The sequence below is a fragment of the Cotesia typhae genome, unplaced genomic scaffold, assembly GCF_013202065.1.
Source record: "Cotesia typhae breed Kobodo isofemale line unplaced genomic scaffold, CoteBio_Ctyphae scaffold_13, whole genome shotgun sequence".
In the NCBI taxonomy this organism is placed as follows: domain Eukaryota; kingdom Metazoa; phylum Arthropoda; class Insecta; order Hymenoptera; family Braconidae; genus Cotesia; species Cotesia typhae.
In genome coordinates this window covers 12,548,381-12,574,295 of record NW_027423774.1, presented here as the reverse complement: position 1 = coordinate 12,574,295, position 25,915 = coordinate 12,548,381, and the positions used below count along the sequence as shown (strand labels likewise).

General features: G+C 32.7%; 1 protein-coding gene and 2 long non-coding RNA genes across 11 annotated transcripts in view; 2 read left to right on the top strand and 1 right to left on the bottom strand.

Moving 5' to 3' along the window:
- The first annotated feature begins 1,027 nt into the window (after window positions 1-1,027).
- On the top strand, window positions 1,028-3,422 carry LOC141534650 (uncharacterized). 6 transcript variants are annotated; one of them, XR_012480453.1, is made up of 5 exons: window positions 1,030-1,796; window positions 1,917-2,079; window positions 2,328-2,396; window positions 2,538-2,666; window positions 3,369-3,422. It is a non-coding gene; the product is annotated as an uncharacterized LOC141534650 (long non-coding RNA). The 6 variants fall into 6 exon arrangements; XR_012480454.1 differs by having other exon boundaries at window positions 1,032-1,796; window positions 1,917-2,013; XR_012480451.1 differs by having other exon boundaries at window positions 1,028-1,796; window positions 1,917-2,396; window positions 2,538-2,736.
- Window positions 3,325-9,631, bottom strand: LOC141534649 (uncharacterized). 3 transcript variants are annotated; one of them, XR_012480448.1, is made up of 7 exons: window positions 9,089-9,631; window positions 8,306-8,452; window positions 7,165-7,225; window positions 6,713-7,069; window positions 6,518-6,637; window positions 6,252-6,423; window positions 3,325-3,612 (listed from the first exon to the last, which is right to left on the bottom strand). It is a non-coding gene; the product is annotated as an uncharacterized LOC141534649 (long non-coding RNA). The 3 variants fall into 3 exon arrangements; XR_012480447.1 differs by having other exon boundaries at window positions 6,713-7,225; XR_012480449.1 differs by lacking the exon at window positions 7,165-7,225 and having other exon boundaries at window positions 3,326-3,612.
- A 606-nt stretch (window positions 9,632-10,237) lies between these two features.
- Swm (Zinc finger protein swm) overlaps window positions 10,238-25,915 on the top strand; it is a 63,403-nt gene continuing 47,725 nt past the window's right edge. The window contains exons 1-4 of one of the 2 annotated variants that reach the window (XM_074255266.1): window positions 10,238-10,462; window positions 10,736-10,854; window positions 10,956-11,250; window positions 11,348-11,506. In XM_074255266.1, coding sequence (XP_074111367.1) covers window positions 10,404-10,462; window positions 10,736-10,854; window positions 10,956-11,250; window positions 11,348-11,506 — 632 coding nt within the window. In that variant the 5' untranslated portion in view covers window positions 10,238-10,403. Of the gene's footprint in view, window positions 10,463-10,735; window positions 10,855-10,955; window positions 11,251-11,347; window positions 11,519-25,915 lie in introns of both variants that reach the window. The other variant, XM_074255265.1, reaches the window with a different exon arrangement.

Below are 25,915 nucleotides of genomic sequence, written 5' to 3'. Positions count from 1 at the left end.
TGAGCTAAGTTTTCGGCCTGGACAGTTTACGTGTTACGTCCAGCGAGGTCATTAGATTGCTCGTAACGCCTCTTCTGGACTGAGGTGTGAGTTGTAGTCACGCGGGATCAATTTAAATTTATTGTTGTTTATTAATTCAGTTTTTGATAATGGGATTTGTTAGATTAAATTAAGAAAAGGGGAAAACTTTAGTTAGGGGACTGTTTTAAATGATAAATAATAATTATCAGAGAGCTTGATTTTATTCAGTGGTTTCAGCTAGAGCAAGTGCTCGGTTACAGCTCTCAGGGAGAAGTGTCGTTACAAGGAGTCTCGGTTTTAGGTCCGAGTTTTCCAGTTTCACTTCCTCCCTCTCTGGTTCACACCAATACACTTAACATATACATGTCTTCATTTAACGTTTACAGTACGCATACAATAACATATATTCGAATACACACTAATACTTATAACTTTTATATGTAGGTTTACTGTATACTAGCTAGGTACCCACACACGGACATGTGTGAGGGCTGTCATGCTATTTTATATTATTCTTATACTTAGATTCTTATATTTGTTAGTTACAATAGTTATTACTTTTGGTGTTTAACTAATTATTTCTACCCTTATTATTTATTATAATATTATTCTTAGTCAGTATTTTACTATTATTATTATTGTATTATAATTGCATGTATTATTGCTTATTAAATATTAACAAAGTTAGATTATAATATTTCTTTATATATTTTTAGTGTTGCGGCTGTGGTCCGACTTGTGCCTTTTGTATCGCATTTGCCCTGTTCCTCACCTTTCTTTAGGCTCTAAGAACAGTGACATGGGAAATCACAGGAAAACCCATGTCGATACAAATATATCTATGTATATTTATATACATCATATTAATATTAATATTAATCTATCATTATTTGTTTATTAATCCATATGAAAACTATTCTTTAGTTAAACTAAAACATTAATATTATTTAATAATTATAAGATATTCTAAAAGTATTGTTTATTTATCTAAAAAAATGGTCTCAGTGTTGGTTGTTTTAAGGCTTTATGCTTTCTATTTCATATTTATTATATCTTATAATTTATGACCTCTTGAGAATATTTAGCTAGAATAATTTTAACTAGGAAAACCCTTGAGAAATGTTCGACACGTGTTTTCCTTTTTATGAGTTTTCACAAAGGTCTAGTTGTGAAGTAACACGTGTGCATTTTATTCTAGTACTTTTTGTGTTTCTGAGAAGTTTTAGTAAATGGTTTTGTTTATTGTATGTTTTGAGAGAGCGTTTAAACTAAATTTATGAGTTGCAACGGTTTTCGAGATTTCAAGATAAAAGACTTATTTTATATTTATATTTAAATAGAATTAAGTAATTTGAATTTAAATTAATTACCGCGTAATGCATCGACAACGACACCTATGATATTTTAGGATATAACATACGGATACTTAGGAACTTTTTTCTTGTCGCCATTTTGCTTGGTAATCTGACATTAAATTTGCTTGCTGGCTAATTAACTAGTTATTTAGGCTTGTACAAAAGTACAAAACTTTAAATTTAATTTAAGGCAAATTTTTTGTATGTTAATTATTGCTCTCATGAAAATTCATATTAATTAATAGTTTTTCGAGTTTTTCGATCATAACCGTGACGTGATGTATGTATGGAGTTTGGAGAGATAATAAATAAAATACTCCAATTTATACATTAGTATTACTTAAAAAAATTTTTGTAACATTTTACTATAAGTGATTGATTACAGTAAATAAACAAACATTAATAGTTTCTTTTGAGAAAGTTAGTTTGAAATGTTGATAATATTGATATAATAATATTGTAAATAGCATAATACTCTTCTTTTATTTACTTGCGCAATTTTAATGAAAAATATATTTTTTTTTTTTTTTTTTTATTTAGGCAATGGAATATATTTCATTACATTTTTTTTTAATGAAAGACTTCAGTGATTCAATTCAAAATGAATTTCGTAGAGCAACTATGACATATTTCTTTGGTAATTTTGTCACTACGTGCTTCCACAATTTTTTACTCAAAATTGCTTGACCAGTTTTAATTAATTGTATGTCACAGCAATATTATGCATTTATTAAATAAAATAGTTTACTTGTGTTCGAAATTTTAATCATAAAAGATCAGTTTTTAATTCGAAATAGAAGTTTTATCCAAAGCTAAAATATATTTATATATGGATGTATAAATATATTGGCAATAATAACTTTATTTTTATTAATTAATAATCTTAATATAATTAATTAATTAAAAATTAATTTTTTTTATTGTAAAGTTCTATGTACAATTTTAATGTAGCTTAACAACTTAGTTATTCTTTATTTGGGATTAATCATCAGTTTAAATTATGAAAGTTTCATTCATTATGTAAGTATATTATATTTAAATTTAATTAACTAAAAATTAAAAAATATGTTAAACATTGATGAATCAACTACAAATAAAAAAAAGATTAGGAACTTACGATAAATTAATTTTAATTTTAATTGTTATTTTTTTTTCATCTAGGTACGCTACTGAAGATTATATTCAAATGAGAGGTTTTTTTATGCCTGCTTATACAAGTCAACGTTTGATTATCCTTCAAGCAATTGGCCTTGAACAAATCATTACATGTTATATTTAGTGACATTTCAGGTAAATTATTCCCCGATATCACAGACTATTTTAAGAGAAAAACTTAATTTGTTTACTGGCTGTTATTTTGGTAGGTATTTGTAAATTTTCATACAATAATAATAAATAAATAATATCTAAAAACTAAAAACCATTTATCGAAATGAACGACAGTAGTATTAACGCATGGGAACGTTAAGTACATAAATGCGGTCGTACTTCACTGGGTTTCTATCATATGAAAAGAGTTACAAGTAAACACAAATTTAAACTATTAAGATAAATAAACCAGGTCAAGTGTTAATTTCATTAATCTTAATTAGGGTATAAAGCTCGATAATAATTTAATTAAAGTGGTTGCTATTAAGGAGATAAGAAAATTTTTAATGACCGATCAGCATTAAAGTTTATCATCAATCCTGAAATTGAGTACTTAATTTGACTATAGCTTTTGATATGAAATAAACATTATAAAATAAAAAGCTTGAAATTATATATAAATAATGAAAATCAAAATATAATTACCTGAAATTTCTTACGCTAATCGATATTATTATTTCTTATTATATAAATAAAATTTAATTTTAATGTTATTTAGTTTTTAATCATATTCAAAAAAAAAAAAAATAATTACAAGAATAATTTTCAGGTAAATAAAATAAGTCAACAAGTTTTATTAATTTTTAATTTTTTCGATAATATTGTTTTATGTATTTAATCAAGACGGTCGTTGTTCAAAGATTAGCAAAGTCATAAACAGCAATTGGTATTTATAAGGTGACATTTTTACATAAAAAAAAAACATTTTATTAAGCTTTTGTTAATTGAAAATTCTATTTGCTTATTATAATATCTTGATATTCATAGCAAATCCAGATGTCGAGTATTTAAACGAAATTCTCTTCGGAAATATCATGGAAATGTCTTATGTAACATCCAAGATAACCTCTTTTGGAAAAAAGCAGCTCTTCGATTTGATCCACACCCATAAAAAGAAAATAATAATAATAAAAATTATTATTATTATTATTATTATTATAAATTAGCACAAATGCATTAAAAAAGAATAAAAAATATGTGTTAGAAAAACATATAATTGAATAAAAAAATAGACATAACCTTAAAATATGAAAAAAATTTAATTAATCTATATATATATAAGAGATTCCTATCTATCTATAGTCACTCATCACGATATCTCGGGAACCATCAGACCTAGAAACTTGAAATTTGGTAGGAATATTCCTTTCGCCGAGTAGAGGTCAGCTAAGAACGGATTTTACGGAATTCCACCCACAAGGAGGGTTGCGGGGGCGTTAACAATGAAAAATTCCCGTTTTTAACTATTGCTCCTATCGACTCCAAATTGGATAGAAATCTTTTGTAAGAGATGTAAAAATAATCTATGAACGAATTTCACGATACCTCACCCCCATAAGAGGTTGCGGGGTGGCTGTTAACAATGAAAATTTTTAATTTTCAAGCTATAACTCCCATCGACTTCAAATTTAGTAGGGATATTACTTTTACCATGTAGAGGTCAGCTAAGAACAAATTTTCAGAAATTCCATCCCCAAAGGAACTTGCGGGAGCGTTAACAATGAAAAATATAGGAGCTGTTCTATAGGTAGATTGACTCATCACGATATCTCTGGAACTAAAAGACCTAGAGACTTGAAATTTCGTAGGAATATTACTTTTACCATGTAGAGTTCAGCTAAGAACGAATTTTAAGAAATTTCTCCCCCAAAGGGGTTTGCGGGGGCGTTAAGAATGAAAAATTCCCGTTTTTAAACTATTAATCCTATCGACTCCAAATTTGGTAGGAATCTTTTGTAAGAGATGTTGAAATTATCTATGAACAAATTTCACGATATCTCACCCCATAAAGGGTTACGGGGGTGGCTATTAACAATGAAAATTTTTAATTTTCAAGCTATAACTCCCATCGTTCTCAAATTTGGTAGGAATCTTCTATAAGTGATTTCAAAATGATGTAAGAGCGAATTTTATAACAACCTACTCTCAAAATGGATTGCAGGGGTGGGTGTTAACAATTAAGATTTTTAATTTCCAAGCTATAGCTTCTACAGGTTTTAAATGTGGTAAGAATCTTTTGTATGTGATGTAGGAATGCTATAAGAGCGGATTTTATGATAGCCTACTTATAATATGGATTGCGGGGGTAGGTGTTAACAATTAAGATTTTTAATATCCGAGCTTTAGCTCCTGCAAACCTTGAATTTGAAAATACTTTTGATCTACCCACCTCCTCCTACACATCTACCTCATAATTCTTACGCATTTAACATGTCGCGATATCAATTGTTGCCCAGAAATTATTTGTTTAAAATGGTTCAAAATTGCTCAAGAAAATTTATTTGTTTAAAATGGTGTTCTCGGTTAAAAATATTTTCATAATTTCAAGGTTACATATTTTTCAGCGTATTAATAACAAAATAAATTCACATATGATGTTAAATTCAGCTAGAAATAGCTTTTCTCGAATTCTGACTTCAAAAGGGATTACGCGTGCGTTAACAATGAAAATCTCTTATTTTTAAACAATAGTTTTTATGGCCTCAAACTTTTGTTGGAACTTTTTGTTTACAATGTAGAAATCATTTCAAATAGGATCGTACGAAATTCCTCCCCTACATAGGAGTGCGGGAGTGATGTTTGTCAAAAAATTCACATTGTTCCTATAGATATAAAATTTAATAGAATCTCAGGAGAAATAAAAATCACAGGGATGGCCTCCAAGGACAACCAATTAAAATTTTTTTCTTTCTTAATAATTATATTTTCTTACAACAATCGTCTCTTTAGCAGCGGATAAAAAGTCATCATTATAAGGTTTCTAAAATTTTACTTCATATGTAACTATTGAGTCAACGGACTAAGAGATTAACATACATTTTATTTTTATTGATCATTAATCGATGAATTGTTGTTATTACGGAGAAAATTTTAATTAACAACAAAATTCGCTGGACTTTGACCTAGGCAGATATTAACTTCACTTATGAGACCTACAATATAACTTTAACTGAAATTTCCAATGCTCATTTAAAATTTTTTTCGTTGTATGAATTGTTATTCATTTTTTCAAGAAAGCCACGGGAATGTTATATTAATTGCACATGGAAAGTTACAATACATATTAGCTAAAAGGATCACGTGGATAAAAGGTAAATGTTACTCCGATGGAATTTGGAATCTCTAAGTCAATATAACATTCCAATCAAATTTCAAATTTAAATCTATAAATACAATTCTGTAAACGCCCAGCAGAGCGGGCGGGTAACAGCTAGTAAATAAATAAAATTATTGATATAACTGGTAGAAAATTTACCTTGACTTAAGAAAAAAAAAATTTTATCAGGAAAACAATAAATTTCTTGAAAATCAAAAAATTTTTAAACCAATTTAAAATTTTTAGTTTTAAAAAAAACTCTTTGCTAATTTTTTTTTTTTAACTCAAAAATTTATTTTTTTTTTCCTTGCGAGTAATTTTGGTTCAAGAATTTTTGTCTTCAGTCTAGCTAGTATTGTTATCAGTGTAATAATAAAAAAAAAAAAAAATTATCAAAAATTACTTTTTACCTTCTCCGTCTCCACAATAAAATTGCTCGGCAGCCGTTTTTCCTTGAACGACGGGATCAACAGCTTCTAAATGAGATGGATTAGTGACGACAGCCAGATGGATGTTCTTGCTTATTACACGATTCAAACGTTCAATGTAAGTTTCCAAGTGGTACTTGACATCTTCAGAACCCTAATAATAATAAATGTTTGTTGATTTTAATTAAGCCATCATTCAATTTGTATTACTAATTAAATTTAGAGATTATTATAATTTTAAGACTTACGTAATCGGCTGCATCCAATGCTGCGAACTGCGTAAATATTTGATTTAACGGTTTACGACAGATATTATGACCATTTTCGGACCAAGAATGCTTCAAAACCGGTGGCACGTGTAAGACGAACTAAAATTAAACGTTTTTCATCGTTAGTAATTTCTATAATTCCAGGAATTTCCATTTTTCGATAAATTCAGTTACACTGCTTCAACGAGTTGATGAACATGAATTCTACACTAATGTGTCCGCAGTAAGCACTTTCCAGACGGCGGGGAATAACACGATGAATGTTGTCGATGAAAGGTTAAACACACAGTCCATATTGGTTTCCTCAAGTATGTATTGTTGGAGAACAAATTTAGGTGCCCCTTTGCGCAAAGCGTAATGTATATGTACTGCATCGGTTCTCATAATACCAAGGGGATCCAAATCAGGTATTAAATGACCCCGGACCTAATAAGATCAAATGATAGCTTGTACAGCTAAATGGTTGTTGACAACTTGTTTATTTACAGGATCTTGACCGACTTGAGAGCTAGCTCCCAGATATAAAAAAACCTGAATGAAAAAAAAAATAAATTAAATATTAAAGTATATTTTTCATAATATTTAAAGTTTTTGTAACTAAAAATTATGATTTAACAAATATTTACCAATTGTTTACAAGTTGTAATAGTTAACTTATCTTTTTTTACTACCCTGCTGTCATTCATACTGAAAACATTAAACACTATAAGTGCGCATGCGTTTTAAATTTGTTCGTACGCATGCGCCAAACGCATCGTTCTCCCACTCGCATGACGTCATCATTTAATGGCTATTCAAACAATAATAATAACAATTCTTCCCTTCGCCGGATTCTTACTGCGCGACTCTAATGATGTGACGTCATCATAGCCTCAAGATGGCCATTTAAATTGTAATTATTAATTTCAATAAATTATGAATAAATAAAAGTTACTATCGAATAAAATTGACCAATATCGAAAGAACGAATCGGGAGCAATTTATTAAGTTGAAAAAATATTGAAAAAAACATAAATTCTCTGAGATATAAATAAAATAATTTTTGTAATTTAGATTGCAAATAATTAATTAAATAATTATTTAATTACTGGAGCAATTACGGATTATGATAGAGCATTTTGGGAGCAATTTTTCCAAATTTGGTTGAAGAAATTCCATAGAATTTCCACGCTAACTTAATTGCGGTTAATTCTGTCCAAAAAAATGTAAAACTGTTTGCCCTACAGTCATTAAGCGTCTTTCGTCTTTTATTTAAAGTTGCGATTTTTGATTGATATACAATAATGAATGGATTTGATAATTTACAAAAAAAGGCATATGCAAAAAAATTTCATCCATCAACTTGAAAAACTACTACTTTCCTTAATATAAAATTAATTCATACTCCATGTATTTGTGTATCTATATTCACGAATATGGTTCCTGAGCATCTAGTGGGGCTCTTATTTGATTGCACTTGTAAAAAGTAAATATTGTTGATTACCTTATACATTGATTTCACAAGTTTTTAAATTTTCTAGTGTACAGCATTTAAAAATTTTAAAAATTTCAAAAAATCGTACATTTCCTATTTCTTCTTGCAATAACTTTTGATTGGGAGGTGCCGAATGGCCTTTTTTATTTTTTAATATATGACTAGCAGTGACAGATATTTAATCGTTTACCTCGTTGAAATCCAACGATATTTATGGATGCCTCAAACTTATTGGTTCAACCAACAGATTTCATCAATAATCATAGCCATATATGACGTGACGTAGTACTTACTCATCTACCTTTCATTAATACTATGCAACTCGATTGTCATGCATATTTTTACGATCTCTCGTTATCATCATTCGAAATATGCCGTCATAATCATGGTGGATGCAAAAATTAATTTCATCATCTTTAATCATATAATTCTGGATCAATCTGAAAATAAAATTATTTTATTAATAAAAACAAATTATGCCTAGTAAATATTACTTAGTAATAGAAACTAACAAATATAGTAACTTTATTGTTTTTTAGACATCTAGATAATCCTAAAACCAGAAGAAAATTTCAAAAAATGTTCTATTTAGTAGTAAAATTAGATAATTATATAAAAATTTTTTCACCTATTTGAAAAAATAATTCATGAACAAGATGAAAAGTTGTACATATTCTTCGAAAAATAAAATAAACTAAAACCATTTTTTAAATATATTATTTTTTTCATGTAACATTCGAAAATTACTGACAGTCCGAACTCTAATATCATACAATTATTCATTAATTTTTCCTATTAATATTTTTGAATTTACAGATTATTTATTACAATCAATCAGAAGTGCCCAATTAAATCTGCTGTTATAATATATTCTAATATATACATATAACTGTTTACTTTCTACCATAAAATTTTTAAATTTCAAAAATAAAATTGAGTTGAGATGAATTTATTTCAATTATCACAATAGCTATTCTCAAAATTTCCAATTTTATAATCATAACTATGACCACCATATATCAAATAAGGAACATATTTATTTATTTGTATATATATTTTATTAACCCTTTACCTACCTTTTTTTCTATCTTCATAAGTGTAGGTAGGAGAAGGAAAAAATGTGTTAGGTTTAAACTGTATGCGTGAGTACATTATTTCATTTATTTTTTTAATTAAACTGGATACCAATTAATTGCTTCTTCAGGTTTTATAATTGTTTTTTTTTTTTTTTTCACTATTAAAACCGCGTTGAAAGTTTAAGTGTATAGTTGACGCATGCGCAGTACACATATTTTGCATACATATATTTAACTAATTAAAATAGTTAATTAAACAAAAACTGAATAATTTCGAAAGAGAACAAACGTATTTTATGTACGAACAATCGAAAATAAATATTTACGAGTCATTGTTGACGGAAAAATATTAAACATTTTAATAGGGGGGCTAATTTAGAGGTATATTTTTAAATAATTTTTTTTAAATAAATAAATAGAGAACAAACAATTATTAACAGTGAACAATTAAGAACAAACGATGAACAAATGACTTAATAAAAAAAAATTGAAAATAGAAAAAAAAATCATTTTTGAGGGGCTAACTTTGGTGAGCTCAAGCTCCTCTAGCTCCTCGTACGTCATACTATCTATATTTTAACGGTGGCAGCGCTGTGGAGTAACAAAATTAATTGGCGCATGCGCGCTTATAATTAAAAATCTATGAATTATTTCTAAAAAAATTAAATAAAAAGATAAAAACAATCGAACAAATAATTTAATTAATCGAACAAATGATAAAAAAAAAAAAAAAAAGCTATCGATTAAAAAAAAAAAAATTAGATTTGGAATATGTTGCGCCAACTTATAAGAGTAAATTTAATTAATTTTTTAAAAATAAACATTAATCGAACAAATAATAATTTTTGACGAACAAATAAGAACAAACGACGAACAAACGATTTGTTTATAATAAAATAATAAAAATAATTTTTTAGCCGCCAGGTTCAGGGAGCTTTAAAGTAATATCCACCAGATGGAAGCATAACAGTACATATGACTGGCATCACAATCACAACGCTTGAAGTGATGCTCAGCAGGTGGCACTACAATTTTCTTTCTTGGTCTTTATACTACGTAAATATACCAAATGACACAATATACATAACACCAACCAACTCACCTCCCACATAGGAACACGCATACATAAAATACTATTACCGAATCGCACACTCTTCACACGTGAGCATCTATACACACATATATTTGCAATTTCGTATAATGGCGTTCATCTGTACTTGGAAAAGAATTCATTTATTATTTTCGATTATGAATTTTGTGTTCGGAATAATTAATTAAGAATATTTATGTGTTATTTAAATAAATATAATTTAAAATGATTATAGAAAATCCAGAACAATTTAAAAATTGGCTGACGACGGTTTTGGAACCATTGTAAGTGGGACTTTTTTACTTTACGTCTGTGTTCACTTTATTAATCTTCATACCTCACATAAATTTTTGTTCTTTATTTTCCTGTAACGATCTGATTAACCTTTAAGATGTAATTCCAATCAATGATTTTATCATTTTCATTATTAATTTTAATTTTTTTATAACGCGGCATATTTATTGTTCATCTATTCATTTGAATAGTTAATTTTCTTTAATGAGATAGTTGTAGATTATCATTTTAACATGGTTATTCATTTTTTATTATCATTATAGGTGTGATGCTGATCCAGCTGCGTTGGCTAAATATGTTTATGCTTTAGTAAAAAAAGATAAGACTTTAGAAGAGTTACAAGAAGGAATGGTTGAACAGTTAGATGTATTCTTGCAACATGGTATTGAATTTCATAATATACTTTGATAAAAACACTTAGTTTGTATTACATTTAGTTATATCTCTTAATTATTCAAAATTATAGCTGTGTACATGTTTCAGAAACTAAGAAGTTTGTAGACTTGTTGTTCAAAACATTAGAAACTCAAGATTACTTGTTACAAGCTTCTCAAGATAATCCGACTGAACCAATATCATCACTACGAATTAATCCTTCCGATTGTTCAGTAAATTCTGAACAAATAGTAGAACCAACTGTAACCCAGTTTTGTTCTGTTACAAATCCTGCACTTTTAGTACAAACTAATGGATCTACAGCTACATCGACACTGAATAAAAGAGAATCTCGAAAATCTGAATCTGAAAAAGAGGATAAGGATAAACGAACTAGAAGCCGGTAATTGATTTTCATTAAATATTTTTTTTTTTTTACATTATTGCTGCCTAACGATGATGTGTATTCTCGAAAGTATTTGTTTATTAATTTAATAAAGGGGCCGTTTTCGATCACAATCGAAGTCACGATCAAGGTCGTGGGAAAAGGATCGACGTAGATCAAGAAGTCGGGAGCATCGTAGAAATCGAGAACGTGACAGAAGCCGACTGTGGAGAAACAAATCACCACCGTCTACTGTGAGACGTCATGAAAGAAGGTTGGTAAAAAGGTTGGTAAGAAGGTTTATAATTAAAACAATGTTAATTATAAATCTTATGTTTAATTATTCAAAATTCATTGCGTAAGTAACTTGATTAAAAGAATGAAGAATACGACGATTGACCACATTTCATGATGATATTTAAGTTATTTTTGTAAGATTATTAAGACGTGTCATTAGTGCGAGTACTTATTTTTGATATAAGTGATGAAACTATAGTCTTGTAGTAATGTTACTTTTTTTTATGTCAAATATAAACACGGAATAAATAGTGTCAAGACCATTCAAATTTGAATTAAAATGATCGATTTTGATCATTTCAATTCAGACTCGGAATTAAACTTATCAATGTTGATAATTTTAAATCAGACTCGGAATTAAAATGATCAATGATGATAATTTTAATTCAGACTCGGAATTAAAATGATCAATGGTGATCATTTTTATTCATGAATTCATTTATTATTGTCCGTATCAATAATTTTTTGAATTGTCTATTAATTCAATCAGTCGAAAGAATTCCTTAGTTATTTTGTTATAGTGTATTTTTTGAATTTTTATGATGGTAGAATATCGAAAAGAAATATGGAATTAAACTCATGATTTATAAAAATTTATTCGTATTTCATAATGAAATAAAGTTTTCTCCGGTAATTTATTTTTTATTTTTCGTTGTTCATTTTATAGTGCGAAAAAAGTTTGCCAGATACAGAAATTCAATGATCAATAATATAGATTTTTTAGCATTTTGGATATCTTCAAAAATAATCTAAATAAATGTTTCAACAATAAGTTATAATTCTTTAGAATCAGTTAAAAATTTAAGGAATTACCATTATGTATAATTGTAAAGCCATTAATTTTTATATTGTTAAAATATTTAGTTATTATTGGACGATACATGAAAGAATTAAATCGTCACATTATTTCACTTCCAACAAAAAACAAAGAAATTTATGGCACGAAATTTAGTTTTATTTTTTAAACTCATAAAAAAATAGTTGTAATTATTCAGCAATTAGACCAATTCCATAATAACAATATCAATTCTGTCACAAATCGTACCAACAAATTACATCATCGTAGTTTTATACTTTATTAAAAATTGTGCGCCAGTAAAATATTTACAAAGTATACACATTGAAAATTGTACAGATTTTCATTCTTAGTCATATAATGAGTTACTTCATCTGAAATAAAATAATGATTTTGATTTATGTGTAATATACACGTGGAGTATTTATTTAGAATGTACAATTTCTAATTGAGGAATGATATTGATGCAGCATCAAATTTTTTTCTTTATGTAGGAAGTAAAATAATATCCGAACAAAAACAGTTTCACTGTACAAAAATCGCGCCAAGTCCACATTCATAAGACTATTAAGAAAAAAAAATTTTATTTCTTTACAAAAAGATATAAAATAAAAAATTAAAAAATCCAAGTAACCGATATGGTTGTATATGATTTTCGAAAATTAAAAAAAATTTTTTTGTAAATTTAAAAATTAAAAGAAACAATTTTGGAACGTATTTAGTGTGTGTAGTTACGAAATATTTCACTTTTTATGAAATTCCTAAAATGTATCTACTAGGACACTTAAAAAAATTCAAGTACACAATAACGCACACCAAGATTATTTTTAATAATTTTAAATAGAAATTATAAAGATAATTGATAATAATCAAGTAATACGCGTAATAAAAAGTATGAACTACTATTATAAAATATATAAAAAAAAATCAAATTAAATTTGAAAAAAAACTTGTAACCTCAAAAAACCGTTCTGCTTACGGTATATACACACTCGGTAGTCTGGCTTGAGAACGGAACTTGGCGCCAGATTCTACCGAATCTGTTGATAACGATTTAATTCTTTTAAGTATCGAAGTGGTTTGGTTTTTGGTTTGAAAAAGAATTTTATTTTCAACGTTTTCTTTATACATAGTTAAGTAATAATATTCTTATAAAAAACTTAATCACTAATATAATTTATAAGTATCGAAGCGGCATGATGACCGGGCGGACTAAGTCATTATCCCAGTAGTTCGGTCGTACATCATGCCGTGAGGCGAGGGTTCGAGCCCCGACGGTTGTCAGAATAGTTTTAACACCAACCGTCGGGGCTTGCTCCGGTAGCCGAACTGTACTGGCATGGGTTTTCTCTGTGGTTTCCCCATCGCCACTATTCCAACAACCGATCGAAAGGGGTAAGGAATAGGGTAAATGCAGTACAGAAAGAACAAGTCGGTCCACAGCCGCATGGAGAATAAAGAAAGATATGTGCAAAAATTTGAAAGTGAGAACAGATATGTGATTATAACAATTTGAATGCAGGAAAAGAAAGAATTATGGAAGTGTCAATAGATATGTGATCATAAAGAAAAAAAGAAAAAAAAAAAGACGTTGATAATATGTGTCCCATGCAGGAAACCCCCAGAGTTGACAAAGTGGCCAGGCTTGGGTCAGTACTGGGAAACCTAGCTTTGGCGTACCTATATTGGCCCATGCCTGGGCCAGGATGCTTAACCCAGCCTCGGCCATGCCAATGATCACCAAACCTTGGGCCAAGACTGGCTCACCCAGCCTCGGCCATGCCAATGATTATCCAAGTTTGAGCCAAGACTGGCTAACCTAGTCTTGGCCATTCATTGGTGACCCAAGCTTGGGCCAAGACTTGCTAACCTAGCCTTGGCCATTCATTGGCGACCCCCGCTTGGGCCAAGGCTGTTTAACCCAGCCTCGGCCATGCTAATGATTACTCAAGCTTGGGCTAAGACTGGCTAACCTAGCCTTGGCCATTCATTGGCGACCCAAGCTTGGGCCAAGACTGGGCAACCAAGCCTTGGTCGGCCCAATGATTGCTCGAGCCTGAGTCAGAATTAGATTTCCCAGCCACGGCCATTCAATGGGAAATCCAAAGTTAATTAATCATTAAACAATAGAATTTTAAACAGTAAATATTTATTGCTCAACGAATATTTGTTAGCAAACGTTAAAATTGAAAATTTATTATTCAACCAAAACATTTGCGTACCGTCAAAATTGATATAGTCTTTAGAAAATTAAAATATAAAATTTACAGTTGAATTTTTAATATTGATAATTTTAAACATTAAAATTTATAATAAGATATTAAAAATATACAGAACGATGTACGAAATCTAAAGTAATATAAGAACGTGACGCTTGCATTTTTTAATAACTAATAAACATTTGTAAAAAAATAGTTAATTTTCATCCAAACACAATATTAAATAACATAAATTATATAAATAATAAACCGTCACACTTGGTCACCATATAGATTTAGCTTATAAGAATGATGAGATGTGCATCAACTCACCGGTCGTATGGTGTAGAGGTTAGTCGTCGGTCTGGGAAGCGCACGGCTCGGGTTCGAATCTCGGTTAGAACGGACGCGATTTTCACTTTATTTCTATAATTAGCGAAAGTTAGATTTAAATCAAGAGTCACGGTCTGAATTTGCGCTAGCTCTACATCAAAATTAAAATAAAAAAATAACACTTACAAAATTCTTTTTTATCATTTTTATCAAATGGCATAAACCAGACTTGAAAATTAACTATTATCCAGTTCTGGTAACTAGGCATGGGCCAGTAGTGACAATCAAACGTGGCGCAGTTTTGATTACCTAGCCTAGGCCAAGATAGGCTGACAAGCTTGGGACAGCCTTGGTTAGCAAGCATGGCCCAGATTTGGCTACCACGCATGGACCAGCCTAGGCGATCATACCTGGGCCAATGATAACAACCAAGCCTGGCACCCTGTTATCATCCCAGACTTTTACCAAAGCTGGGCCAAAGCGGGTTTACGAGCATGGGCCAGAGATTGACAGCATTGCGCCAAGCGAGGCCCATACCTGGCCCCGTCGTATTTTCCTGTATGGGGTGTCATAATTTGTATGCAGGAAAGAAACTCGCACGCAGGAAAAAATTTGAATGATGTAGTGAGATGGATGCGCTGGGGTCTAATGAGTACATGTGTACTCATAACAGACGGCAGCACAGTCGCTGAGCGACGGCTGCCATCAACTCGGCCTTGTAAAATTATGTCTAATATATACAAGTAAAAAGTGGATTATCATTCTTTTTTAAGTATCGTTCAATAATAGCTAAATATTTCAACGATATAAAAAATTAACAGCTTTTCAATTATGTACATAATGCTAATTCCTTAAATTTTTAACAGATTCTGAAGAATTATAACTTATTGTTGAAAAAATTTTAATGTTTTATTTGAAGACATCTAAATTGCCCAAAAAATCCATATTATTGACCATTAAATTTCTGTTTCTAGTAAACTTTTTTCGCATCGAAGAATAAGCAACGAAAACTAAAAAATAAATTACCAGAGAAAACCTTATTTCTTCACAAAATATAAATAAATTTTTCCAAATCATGAGCTTAATTCCATATTTATTCATGATGTTCTATCATCATATAAATTCAGCAAGTATATTATTAATAAGAAATAAAGAAATTATTTTGACTGTTTGAATTAATAGATAATTCAAAAAATTATTTTTTGTTACACTTGCTCCAAAAGTTCAACTTTTGAGAACTGAGTGGCGTCCGTAAAGGGGTTCTTTTCTAGAGACTCTACCATACTGTCTTTTTTTCACGGCCTAGGCCGTGAAGTTTTACCCCCTCCTTTTTTTACGAACTTTTCGAGTACACCCAGACGAAATTGAGAGGGATTGTAAAAAAAAAAGTCACATTCTAGTGTACCGACCAATGATTGTGAGTAAATTTTAAACAGTTTCTATTGAGTGGCGCTAAGTATTTCTCTGCTGGCAGTTTATTATAAAGCGGACCTAATGTTAATGAAATAACAATCACGCTATAAATAAATATTAATAAAAATATAATCAATATAAAATTAAGTTTTGTTGCCCTTGTGAAATTTCATAAAATTTGAATAGATCATTATTATTTGCCTCCTTTCCCTCAAAAGTTAAAATTATGAAGCGATAATAACAAAAATCATTGTATGTCATTCGGCCGTTGAGTGGCGATTTTAACGACTTTTTTTCGATATTCGCTTTAATGATTGCGACACGAATATTTGAAAACGAGCGTAAATTTCCCACCAATTAAAACAACGGGTTACAATTGCACCCGTTTCGAACCTACCCGCCACAAACCTTAAGCTCATATCAAAATATCGTCGTTGTCAGAAAACCGCCACTTCACGGCCTTATGAAATAAATATCTATTTACGGACAATAACGACTGATTTCATGAATTAAAATTATTAATATTGATAATTTTAATTTGAATTTTAATTCAGACTTCGAATTAAAATTATCAATATTGATAATTTTAACTCAAACTTGGAATTAAAATGATCAAAATTGATTAATTCCGAGTCATTTCGTGGAGCGAAATCGAAAAATTCGAATTCCATAAATTTGCTAGTGATTCAATCATATTTTAGAATTACACATCTAATAACTTTTAAAGAAGCATGTACAACAAAGATTTTTAACTTTCCGCTAGAAAAATAGAAAATTTTCTAAAGTTGGGAAACAATTGGTGTCACGCCGTTTTTCAAAAATCGAGGTTTTACAAGATCTCGACTTTTTGAGGTCCTAGGAAGCTTCCCTGACTCTGTGTGTGTGGGGGGGGGTATATGTATATATATTTATTATCAATGAAAATAACAAAGTGATCACTCACACACTCACAATATGAACACTTAACAATATCTTAATGTTACTTATTATCAACTCGACTGATCCAATATAACCACGGCACGACCAATAACGTATTAAATTACTCCAATAAAGATAGTTAATTTAGCTACGGCAAAAACAACAGCCCAGCGACGAAACATAGACCTAGATGTTTCCTCGCAGCTCACTCTACTACAGAATTAACAGTCAGCGACCAAACATAACTTAGATAATTCTGCAGCTCATTCATAGACTGCTGGCAGGAGCAACAGCCAGTGACGAAACGTAACCAAGATGCTCCAGGAGCACCCACGTGTACCGCTTACAGAACCAACAGCTATCAGCGAAACATAGTCCAGATGGTTCTGCAGAACACACACATAACCCGTATTCACACCCACGCTGACACTACTATTGACTTTTATTTTAATTTAAAAATTATGGCAAAATTCAACAATTGAATTTACGTCAAAAACTTCAACTAAATATATTCAGTCATCGGTATATTGATTTTACACATAATTCTCAATTGATAAACTAATTCTTTAAAATTCAACAACTAAATTTGATCTCATGTATTTTTTTCCAAATTCAATATGTAACGACGACAATTAATTAATCAAATTTTTCCTAAATTTTACTCAGAATAAAATGACTATAAATTCTTGGACTTAATGTCCATACTGATAATTAATAACAAATAATTCTTAATAAATATAGAAAATTAATTTATCTAATAATCCACGAACTTAAGTTTGACACCGTAAATTAATTTCGTAGAATTATTTCAATCTCAATAGATAGTTATAAAGTAAATTATCTCAATTCACATTAATTACGAAAATTCTTTCGATTAAATCGATCGTGCACGCGTCGTACTAAAAATAAGTAAATCCTCAATAAATTATTTTACAATATGAAAATTTATCAAGTAAAATAATTCCAATGTAAAATTCTATAAATTCCGTTGTAAAAATATTCAAATATAAAAATCGACAAAAGTTGGCGTTCTTAAAATTGACGCTAGAACATTTGCTAGTTTAGTTGTTTTGATCTTGGGTACTCGGATTAACTACGACGTAAAATGTCAACCGACTCTTGACCAAGAATTCGTGAGAAGACACTTGTCGGTATTTTTCAAGTTGAAAATTAATCGTTTGTTATACCCGAATTAATTGATTATAAAAATTAACACAACCAATAAAACAATTCCAGATATTAAATAATTTAATTAAAATTAGTTTTTGTTAATTTAAAATTCTCATTACGAATATTAAAAATGATTTTCCACCTCAAGGTCGACTGAATAACTCTCGGGTATAAATCCTCTTGGAAATCATTCAGTAGAACTAGCGAATATTATAAATATTGATTAAATTAATAATACTATGAAACGGGATGTAGTTTGCTCGTTGATCGCCCCTTTTATTTTTTAAAGGCGCCACTGGATTTTTGGACTCAGTATCCAGAACTGGACCAGAACATGGAGTTATAGGTCAGGGTCATGAGATATTGTTGAAAGAAATCAAAATTTAAACACAGAATTTTGTTTACAAAATTATATATTTATCCATTCCTTCTTACAATTGAGATAAAGGTCAACATAACAATATATAAAAATTCGCAGGATAAACTCATTCACACACAATTCTCATACAGTTATATTTCGCGCTGTCTAGCTGACCCTCACGTCGCTGTAGTGCCCGCTGTCCGTTAGACCCTCACGCTACTCTATCTTAGTTCACGCTGTCCCACGAACCCTCACGTTACTACACACGCTGTCCACACAGCGCACGCTGTCCCACGGACCCTTAGGTTACTCTAAGAGGCCTACCCCGAAGCCAGAGGAGTATACCATGAAACCGAGGTAGACTCTTTACGCACACACAACCACATTATTTATAATTTTCCATAATAACAATAATATAATAAATTATTTCCCATTAATAAAATAATTCAATTCTTATTTCTTAATTATCGTTTCTTAATTCCTAATTTTCATTTTTCTATTTCCTAATTATAATTTTTGTAGTTACTAAATTACTGCCGTGTTCTTAATATTACTAGATAGATATTTATTTTGCATTGTGCAACAATAATAACTGTCTTTTACCATTTTTTCATCACAGTTTTTTATAATTAAATCTGTATCTTAAAAGAAAATATTTAAAGCCCTGGTTCTAGCACCATTTTTACTTAAATACTTGATTTCTTCTTATTGTTAATATCACTTTTAACTAGCTTAGGTAAATTAGACATATTTGGTTCATTTTATATTAAATCGAAGTACATTAAAGGCTCTACAAACTAACTTTTATGGCACTTGTTATTTAAAATTAAATTTAAAGGAATTACCATATCCTCTGTGAGGCAATTATATAAAAAAAATAAATATTCTGCACTGAGTGTCACTTTTTTGGCTGCCATCTAAACACCTTCGCTCGGGACTTGTTGGGCTGCTGCATCATATACATCGAGCACGGAGTCACCCCCATCTCTTGTGAGTTTTAGAAATTTACCAACGAATTGGCAGATTTCTTGCACTGGTTCACCTCTTAGCGTCTGTAGTAATAACCAGTCAAAGTCTGCTCCTGTTTTTCTACCCATCCAATTCAAGACAAAACTTCTCACCTCTGCCTTGACACTATTCAGTAATGTTCTGCATCTGAAAATGTGCTCTAGGGTCTCTTCTTCACCTTGGCATAAACGACATAGCCAATCTCTGTGCCCTTCTTTCCTGCCTTTCCTATGTTGCCGCATCTGATTCTGCACCAAGTTAGTTTCATCCAACTTGGTGTTTTTCTGTCTATCCAATACGGTTCAGTTTCCGTACAGGTCTTGAGGAATTTAAACCAAGGGTTGTAAGACGAATCCATAATTTTTTTTGTTCTCTTCCTCTCTCATTGTGGCTTGGAGGTGGAGCAAGTCCTCCTGCAATTTCTGTTCTATCCGGTTCAATTCTACATTATCCCATATCATCTTTGTTATATCCTTGCAGTATATTTCTTCCAGGGCCTTGTTCAGCTTGCTACCCCACTTTGAAGGCCTGCCATTCAGGATTCCTCTGCATTCTTCTCTCAGTACGATTTTAGGCCATCTGCCTTCCTCCATTCTCATCACATCTAAAAGATACCGGCCTGCTCTCTCTCTACAGATATATTTTAAACTTTTAAGCCCACCCTCACACCTCCAGATGTATTCAGGAGTGTTTCTGGCTAGGCCCATCACTGCTTTGCAGTATCTGCTATACACTGCTTCTATTGCCTTGCTGCCTTCCCAACCCCAAATCTCTACTCCATAAAGTGCCCCCGATCTTACCAGAGAGTTGTAGAGATACATGCTGTCTTTGAGTGAGTTCCTGCCTGTCCTTTCAATGAGCCCCCACGTAGAGTTTAGAGCTTTCTTGGCCTTGGCTGCCATCTCGTTGGTGTGTTTCCTCCAGTTGTTGCAGCTGGAAATCCAACATCCTAAGTATTTGAAGTCCTTCACTTCTTCTATCTGGTCATCTCCGTATATCCAATTTGTAGTGGGTTTCCTGCCTTTTCCGCCGATCACTAGCACTTTTGTCTTTTTTGTGTTAACCCTAAGAGAGTTTTTGGCTGCATAATTTTCCAAGACTTTTAACATCTGCTGGAGACTTACTTCATCTGTGGCGATTGCTGCTATATCGTCAGCATATTTCCTCAGGTACACCTTTATTTTGCCCATGGCTATTCCTCCGGTATTTCTCTTGCTGAACTCTTTGTCAATGTCGTCCAGAAAGATGTTGAAAAGCAGCGGGCTTAGTGGACAACCCTGTCTTACCCCTTGTGAAGCTTCAAACTTCCCTTTTGTTTCTCCATTGGCCACTATTTCGTTCACATTCCTCTTGTATACTGCCTTGATGAATTTCAGCAATCTTCCTCTAATACCTGCTTCCTCAACCTTGGCAAAAAGAGGTTCTCTATCCACGCTGTCAAACGCTGTCTCAAAGTCCACGAAGCAAATAAAAGCTTTCTGTCCCTTTTCTTTCACCCAGTGGTTTATGACTGCGTTTATCACAAATACCTGGTCCCTGGTGCCTCTATTTCTTCTGAAACCTGCCTGATTTTCCTTGAGTATTTTATTTTCTTCATACCATTTCTCTAGCCTCTTCGTAACTATGTTGGAGAGTATTTTATATCCTGCATTGAGAAGCGAAATTGGCCTATAATTTCTTGGGTTGTTTGGGTTCCCTGCTTTGAAGATTGGCGTGATATGCACCGATTCCCAGCCTCTCGGCAATTTACCTTTCCTCCAAATCTCGTTTAATGCCTCCAACAGTTCCTGCTTTCCCACCTCTGGCATCTCCATGTAGAATTTAGCGGCTAGCCCGTCTTCCCCTGGGGCTTTCTTATTTCTCATTCTTTTCAGAGCCGCCTTTAACTCTGCCATTTTTATCTTTGCTTCCATGTTATCTGTGTTCATCCCATTATCCTCTCTGTCGGGCAGCTCTTCGGGCAGTTCTCCCTGACCCTCCTCCATCTCTTCCTGGGTCTCTTCCGCGTGCTGGGTTGTCTCCTCACTGGGTTCAGCCCGACCTGCTGAGCCCCCCATGGTACCCATGAAATGGCTTGTCCATTGCTGTCCTGAGATTTCTTTACTGGCTTCTTTTCTTGGTTTCCTTCTAAACGCGTTCACTGCGTCCCACCACTGCGACATGTTACGGCTTTTATTGATCTTCGATCTTTTCCCCTCAAACCATTCTTCTTTCTTTACTTTACAGATTTCCTTGAAACTCTTCCTTGCCTCGTACAATGCCTTTTTGTTGCTCGTGCTGCCTTCTTTCAGATATCTTTTGAGCGTTTTGAAGAGGACCTTCCTTTTCTGCTTGCATTCTCCATTGAACCAGGGTTTTGTTATAGTGATTGGCTTCTTCACTCTTTTTTCCATCTCGCAAGATCTACCTGCTGTTCTCGTTGTTTCCAATAACTGGCTCCAAATGTCGTTGCTTTTTCCTCTGCCTTGGCTTTCGGACTCCTTCATCCATTGCTCTCTGTATTCTTCTGCCTTTTCTTGATTCCATCTGAATTTGAATTTTAAAATCTGCTCCGGGTTCTCTTGATTATCATCAACTGCTTGCTTAAAGTCATCCTCCTGTCCGATCGAATCCTCTGTTCCTAATGTGAATACCACTGGAAGGTGGTCAGATTCGGTTCGTGGTACAATTTTCAACTATTTTACTTCTAAGCCCCTGGTTGGACCTACTCTCATGACGAGATCTATGACCGTGTTGTTGTCCATTTCGTTTCCGCCAATGAAGGTTATGGCTCCCAGTTGATCCCCGTTCACTCTTCCGTTTAATATGCTAATCCCTAGCTCACTGCAAATTTTTAATAATTTCTTTCCTTCACCGTTCACCACTTTATCTTGGGATTTTCTCAGTGGTTTGACATCATACGCTTCCAGCTCGTCTTTACATCCAGTTTCTTCACCAGTTCTTGCGTTCATGTCCCCCACTATGTAGATGTTCTCCTGCCTTGGTTCGCATGACTCAATGATGTCACGTAAACTTCTATCAAGTTTTTTGACGCCTACATTGTTGTACACAGTGATGAATGTCAAGCCTTTATTGCCTTTTCTTTTTCTTGCCTTCAGCCCGTACTGCCATTCCGATATTTCCCAGTTCTTTTCTAACTCTTTTTTAATGCCAATCACTTGACCGGCACTAGCCCTACCTCTTCTAGCCTTTACAACCTTCAGTGCACTTTTGAAGTGCCAGTTAAATCTATCGCTCAGTCTTTTCCTTACCTCTTCCTCTTTTTCTTTCGTGATCCACGTTTCTTGTAATACTACTACCTGACTTTCTTCTAGAAAGTCCATAAATTAACTTGCCTTGCCAAGTCCTGCCGTATTCCAAAGCGTTACTCTTAGCGAGCCCTTGCTTTTAGTTTTCCCTGTACGCTCCATTTCGGCTTTGCCACCGAAATGTACCAGCTGCCTTTCTTCTTTCATCTGCACTTCTTCTCTCATCGTATATCTCAGCCCATGGTCTCATCAGTGCCAGCTCCTCATTCCAGCTCCACTATTTCCCGTCCAACATGACTTTCATGTAATTTCTCCTGGCTTGTCTTCCCTGAGCTCTGAAGTGGTCAATACGCGCGTCGATCCATTGCATCGTGTCTGCCTGCCTCGCTGTAAGGTCGTCGTCCAACCACAGCTCTTTCCCTCTTAAGCTCGCCTTGTTTACCATCAGTTTCAGCTTGTCCTCTTTTGTGTTGACCAGGATGATTGTGAAATCCCTCACCTGCAATACCTTATTGATGTTCACATCGACCCCTAGTACTCTCTTAATTATTTCTTGAAGCTCTTTGCTGGTCTTTTTCCCGGCGATGAGCTCTCCCTGCAGTACTGTGTTGTTTCTCCTCTTCTCTCTTTCTGCCTTCTCGTACAGCCAGGCACCTTTGCCTATGATTTCCGGCTGTCTCACCTTCTCATTCACAATTCTTCGGTGGGTGCCATAGCAGCGCTGCCTGTCCCTACCTCTTGGAGGTCCACCTGAACTGCTACCTTTTCCAGTCGGGGACTCAGTCCGCTTCTTTGTAGTTTCTTTATCTTTTTCTTTTTTCTTTTCATTCTCTTTCCCTTTCTCTTTATTCTGGGGGTCTGCGTCCCCTACCATTGAGGAGACACCGACTTCTACCTGAGTTCTCACATCCCGACTCTGTCCTACAATCTGCACATTCCCTAAATCTGGGCTGGTGTGAGTTCCATCTCTTCTCCTGTTTCTTTCACTGGCCTTTTTCCTGCGTTTCTGTACTGGGATTGGCCTGCTCGACAATTCCGCTTCCGATTCTGCGTCTGCCTCACTCCAGCACTCCGGTGAACTGCTAATTTCACTAGGTTCAATGTCCTGATCCACGGTGTATTGATCCACTGTTTGGTCTACAGTGCATGATCTTGCACTCTTATTTTCTAGCGCTTCTCGAATTTCCTGTCTGATCATTTCTAGGAATACCTTGATTTTATGCTCCAATTCTCCAATCCTTATCTCACTTGTTTTACAACATTTACAAGTACACAACTCATCTGCCATAACAATGCTGTTATCAAGTGCCTCCAGTGGGTTCCTGTGGTTGTCGGGTTGAGACTGACGGGTTCCCAGCGACTCATCTCCTAACGTGTGCTCCAACTGCAACAATGTTTGAGATTCAGTTAGTGGTTCAGTTGGTTTGCTTACCTTTTGTGGAGTGAAGGCCATCAGCTTAGGACTAACTGGTGACGCTTGTATCCCTATCGGGGATCTCGGGATCAAATTTTTCGTGGCGAAGACCACCCCTTCTCCATCCGAGGCCGCACCATCTTTGTGAGCCTGTGAGATGGGTTTCTCTCCCGCCTTGGGGTCCTTTGCCTCTTTAAGTGCGGCTGCACTCATGCTTCTTGTAATTGCCCCCTTTGACTCTGGCTGCCTTACTTTGTGTTGATCTTCTGAATCAGTACTTATCTCCTTGCTTTCAAAGTAGCTGGCTATATCTTTGCTGTTTTTCATGCATTTATTTTTCTTGTTCAAGCTGCCTAGAGGCCTACCCCTCCCACGCTTTTTCTTCTTGTCTGCTCCGGCCACTGCCGAATCTGAATCATTTTCATACTCTAGTTCCTTCTCACTTGTATCGCTGCCTAAGTTTTCAATTTCAAATCCCGCGCCATTCGACTCTGCTTTCTTCAAACTCTCACCCGCGACGCCACTGTCGCTCACGCTGTGGCTGTTAGCTCTTGGCTTTTCACCGATCGTACTCTCCATTGTAATAAACACTTTGTTATATCTCCGGAGATACTTGATACCATACAACGATTAATTGCTCACTTTGAAGGGCGTAATTAGCTTTATTAAGTAAATTCTATGCCAAAATTAACATAGCTGTTTTAATATCAGAATTTTTATTAAATATAAGGACGCACTAACACGCGATGTATACACTACGGTTGCCCAGATGGCCGTCTTCTTAATATTACAACAATAATTATTTAATTCCAAGAGTTCTTTGTATCTTGAATTAATCCTATTTGTCGAGTCCGAGAGTTTATTAAATAAATTATAATCCATTTATTTTTAGTTGAAGTTAAATTAAATTCGATATTTGTTTTGACTATTTGTTAAATTTGGATCATTAATTAATAATTGCAAAGTGAACAATTTCTCCGATAACTTTGTATAGCTTTGATCTTTTTTTTCATCTGTTGTTAATTGAACAATTAATTTTAGTTTATAAGTTGTTTATTGGTTGAATCAAACAAGCGTAATTTTCATTATAATTATTTGATTTTTGTTTTAGTTTATGTATTTACATTATTTTGTTATTAATATTGTTTTTGTATTTAAAATTGCCATTTGGCCTGTGCCTTGGCATTAATAAATTTTTCAATTTCTCTAAGCCCGAAGATCGAGACCAATTATCGATATCCGGCGACTTATCGGTTCAGGGTATATTTACCCTGTTACAAAATCAATAATAACTCGAAATTAAAAAAAAATAAGTTATTTAACATCCATTATTCAAAATTTTAATTTTTTTGTTGCTTCAAAAATTAATAATTATTGAAATAAAATATTTTATTAACTTTTGTAACGTCATCTTGATGAAAATTTTTATAACAAGAAACTAAGAATTTATGCAGGATCTCTTGTTAGTCGTGGACAATTTTGTAGGGTCAGATAGAAAAAAAAATTTTGAATTGAAAAGTTTTCTGC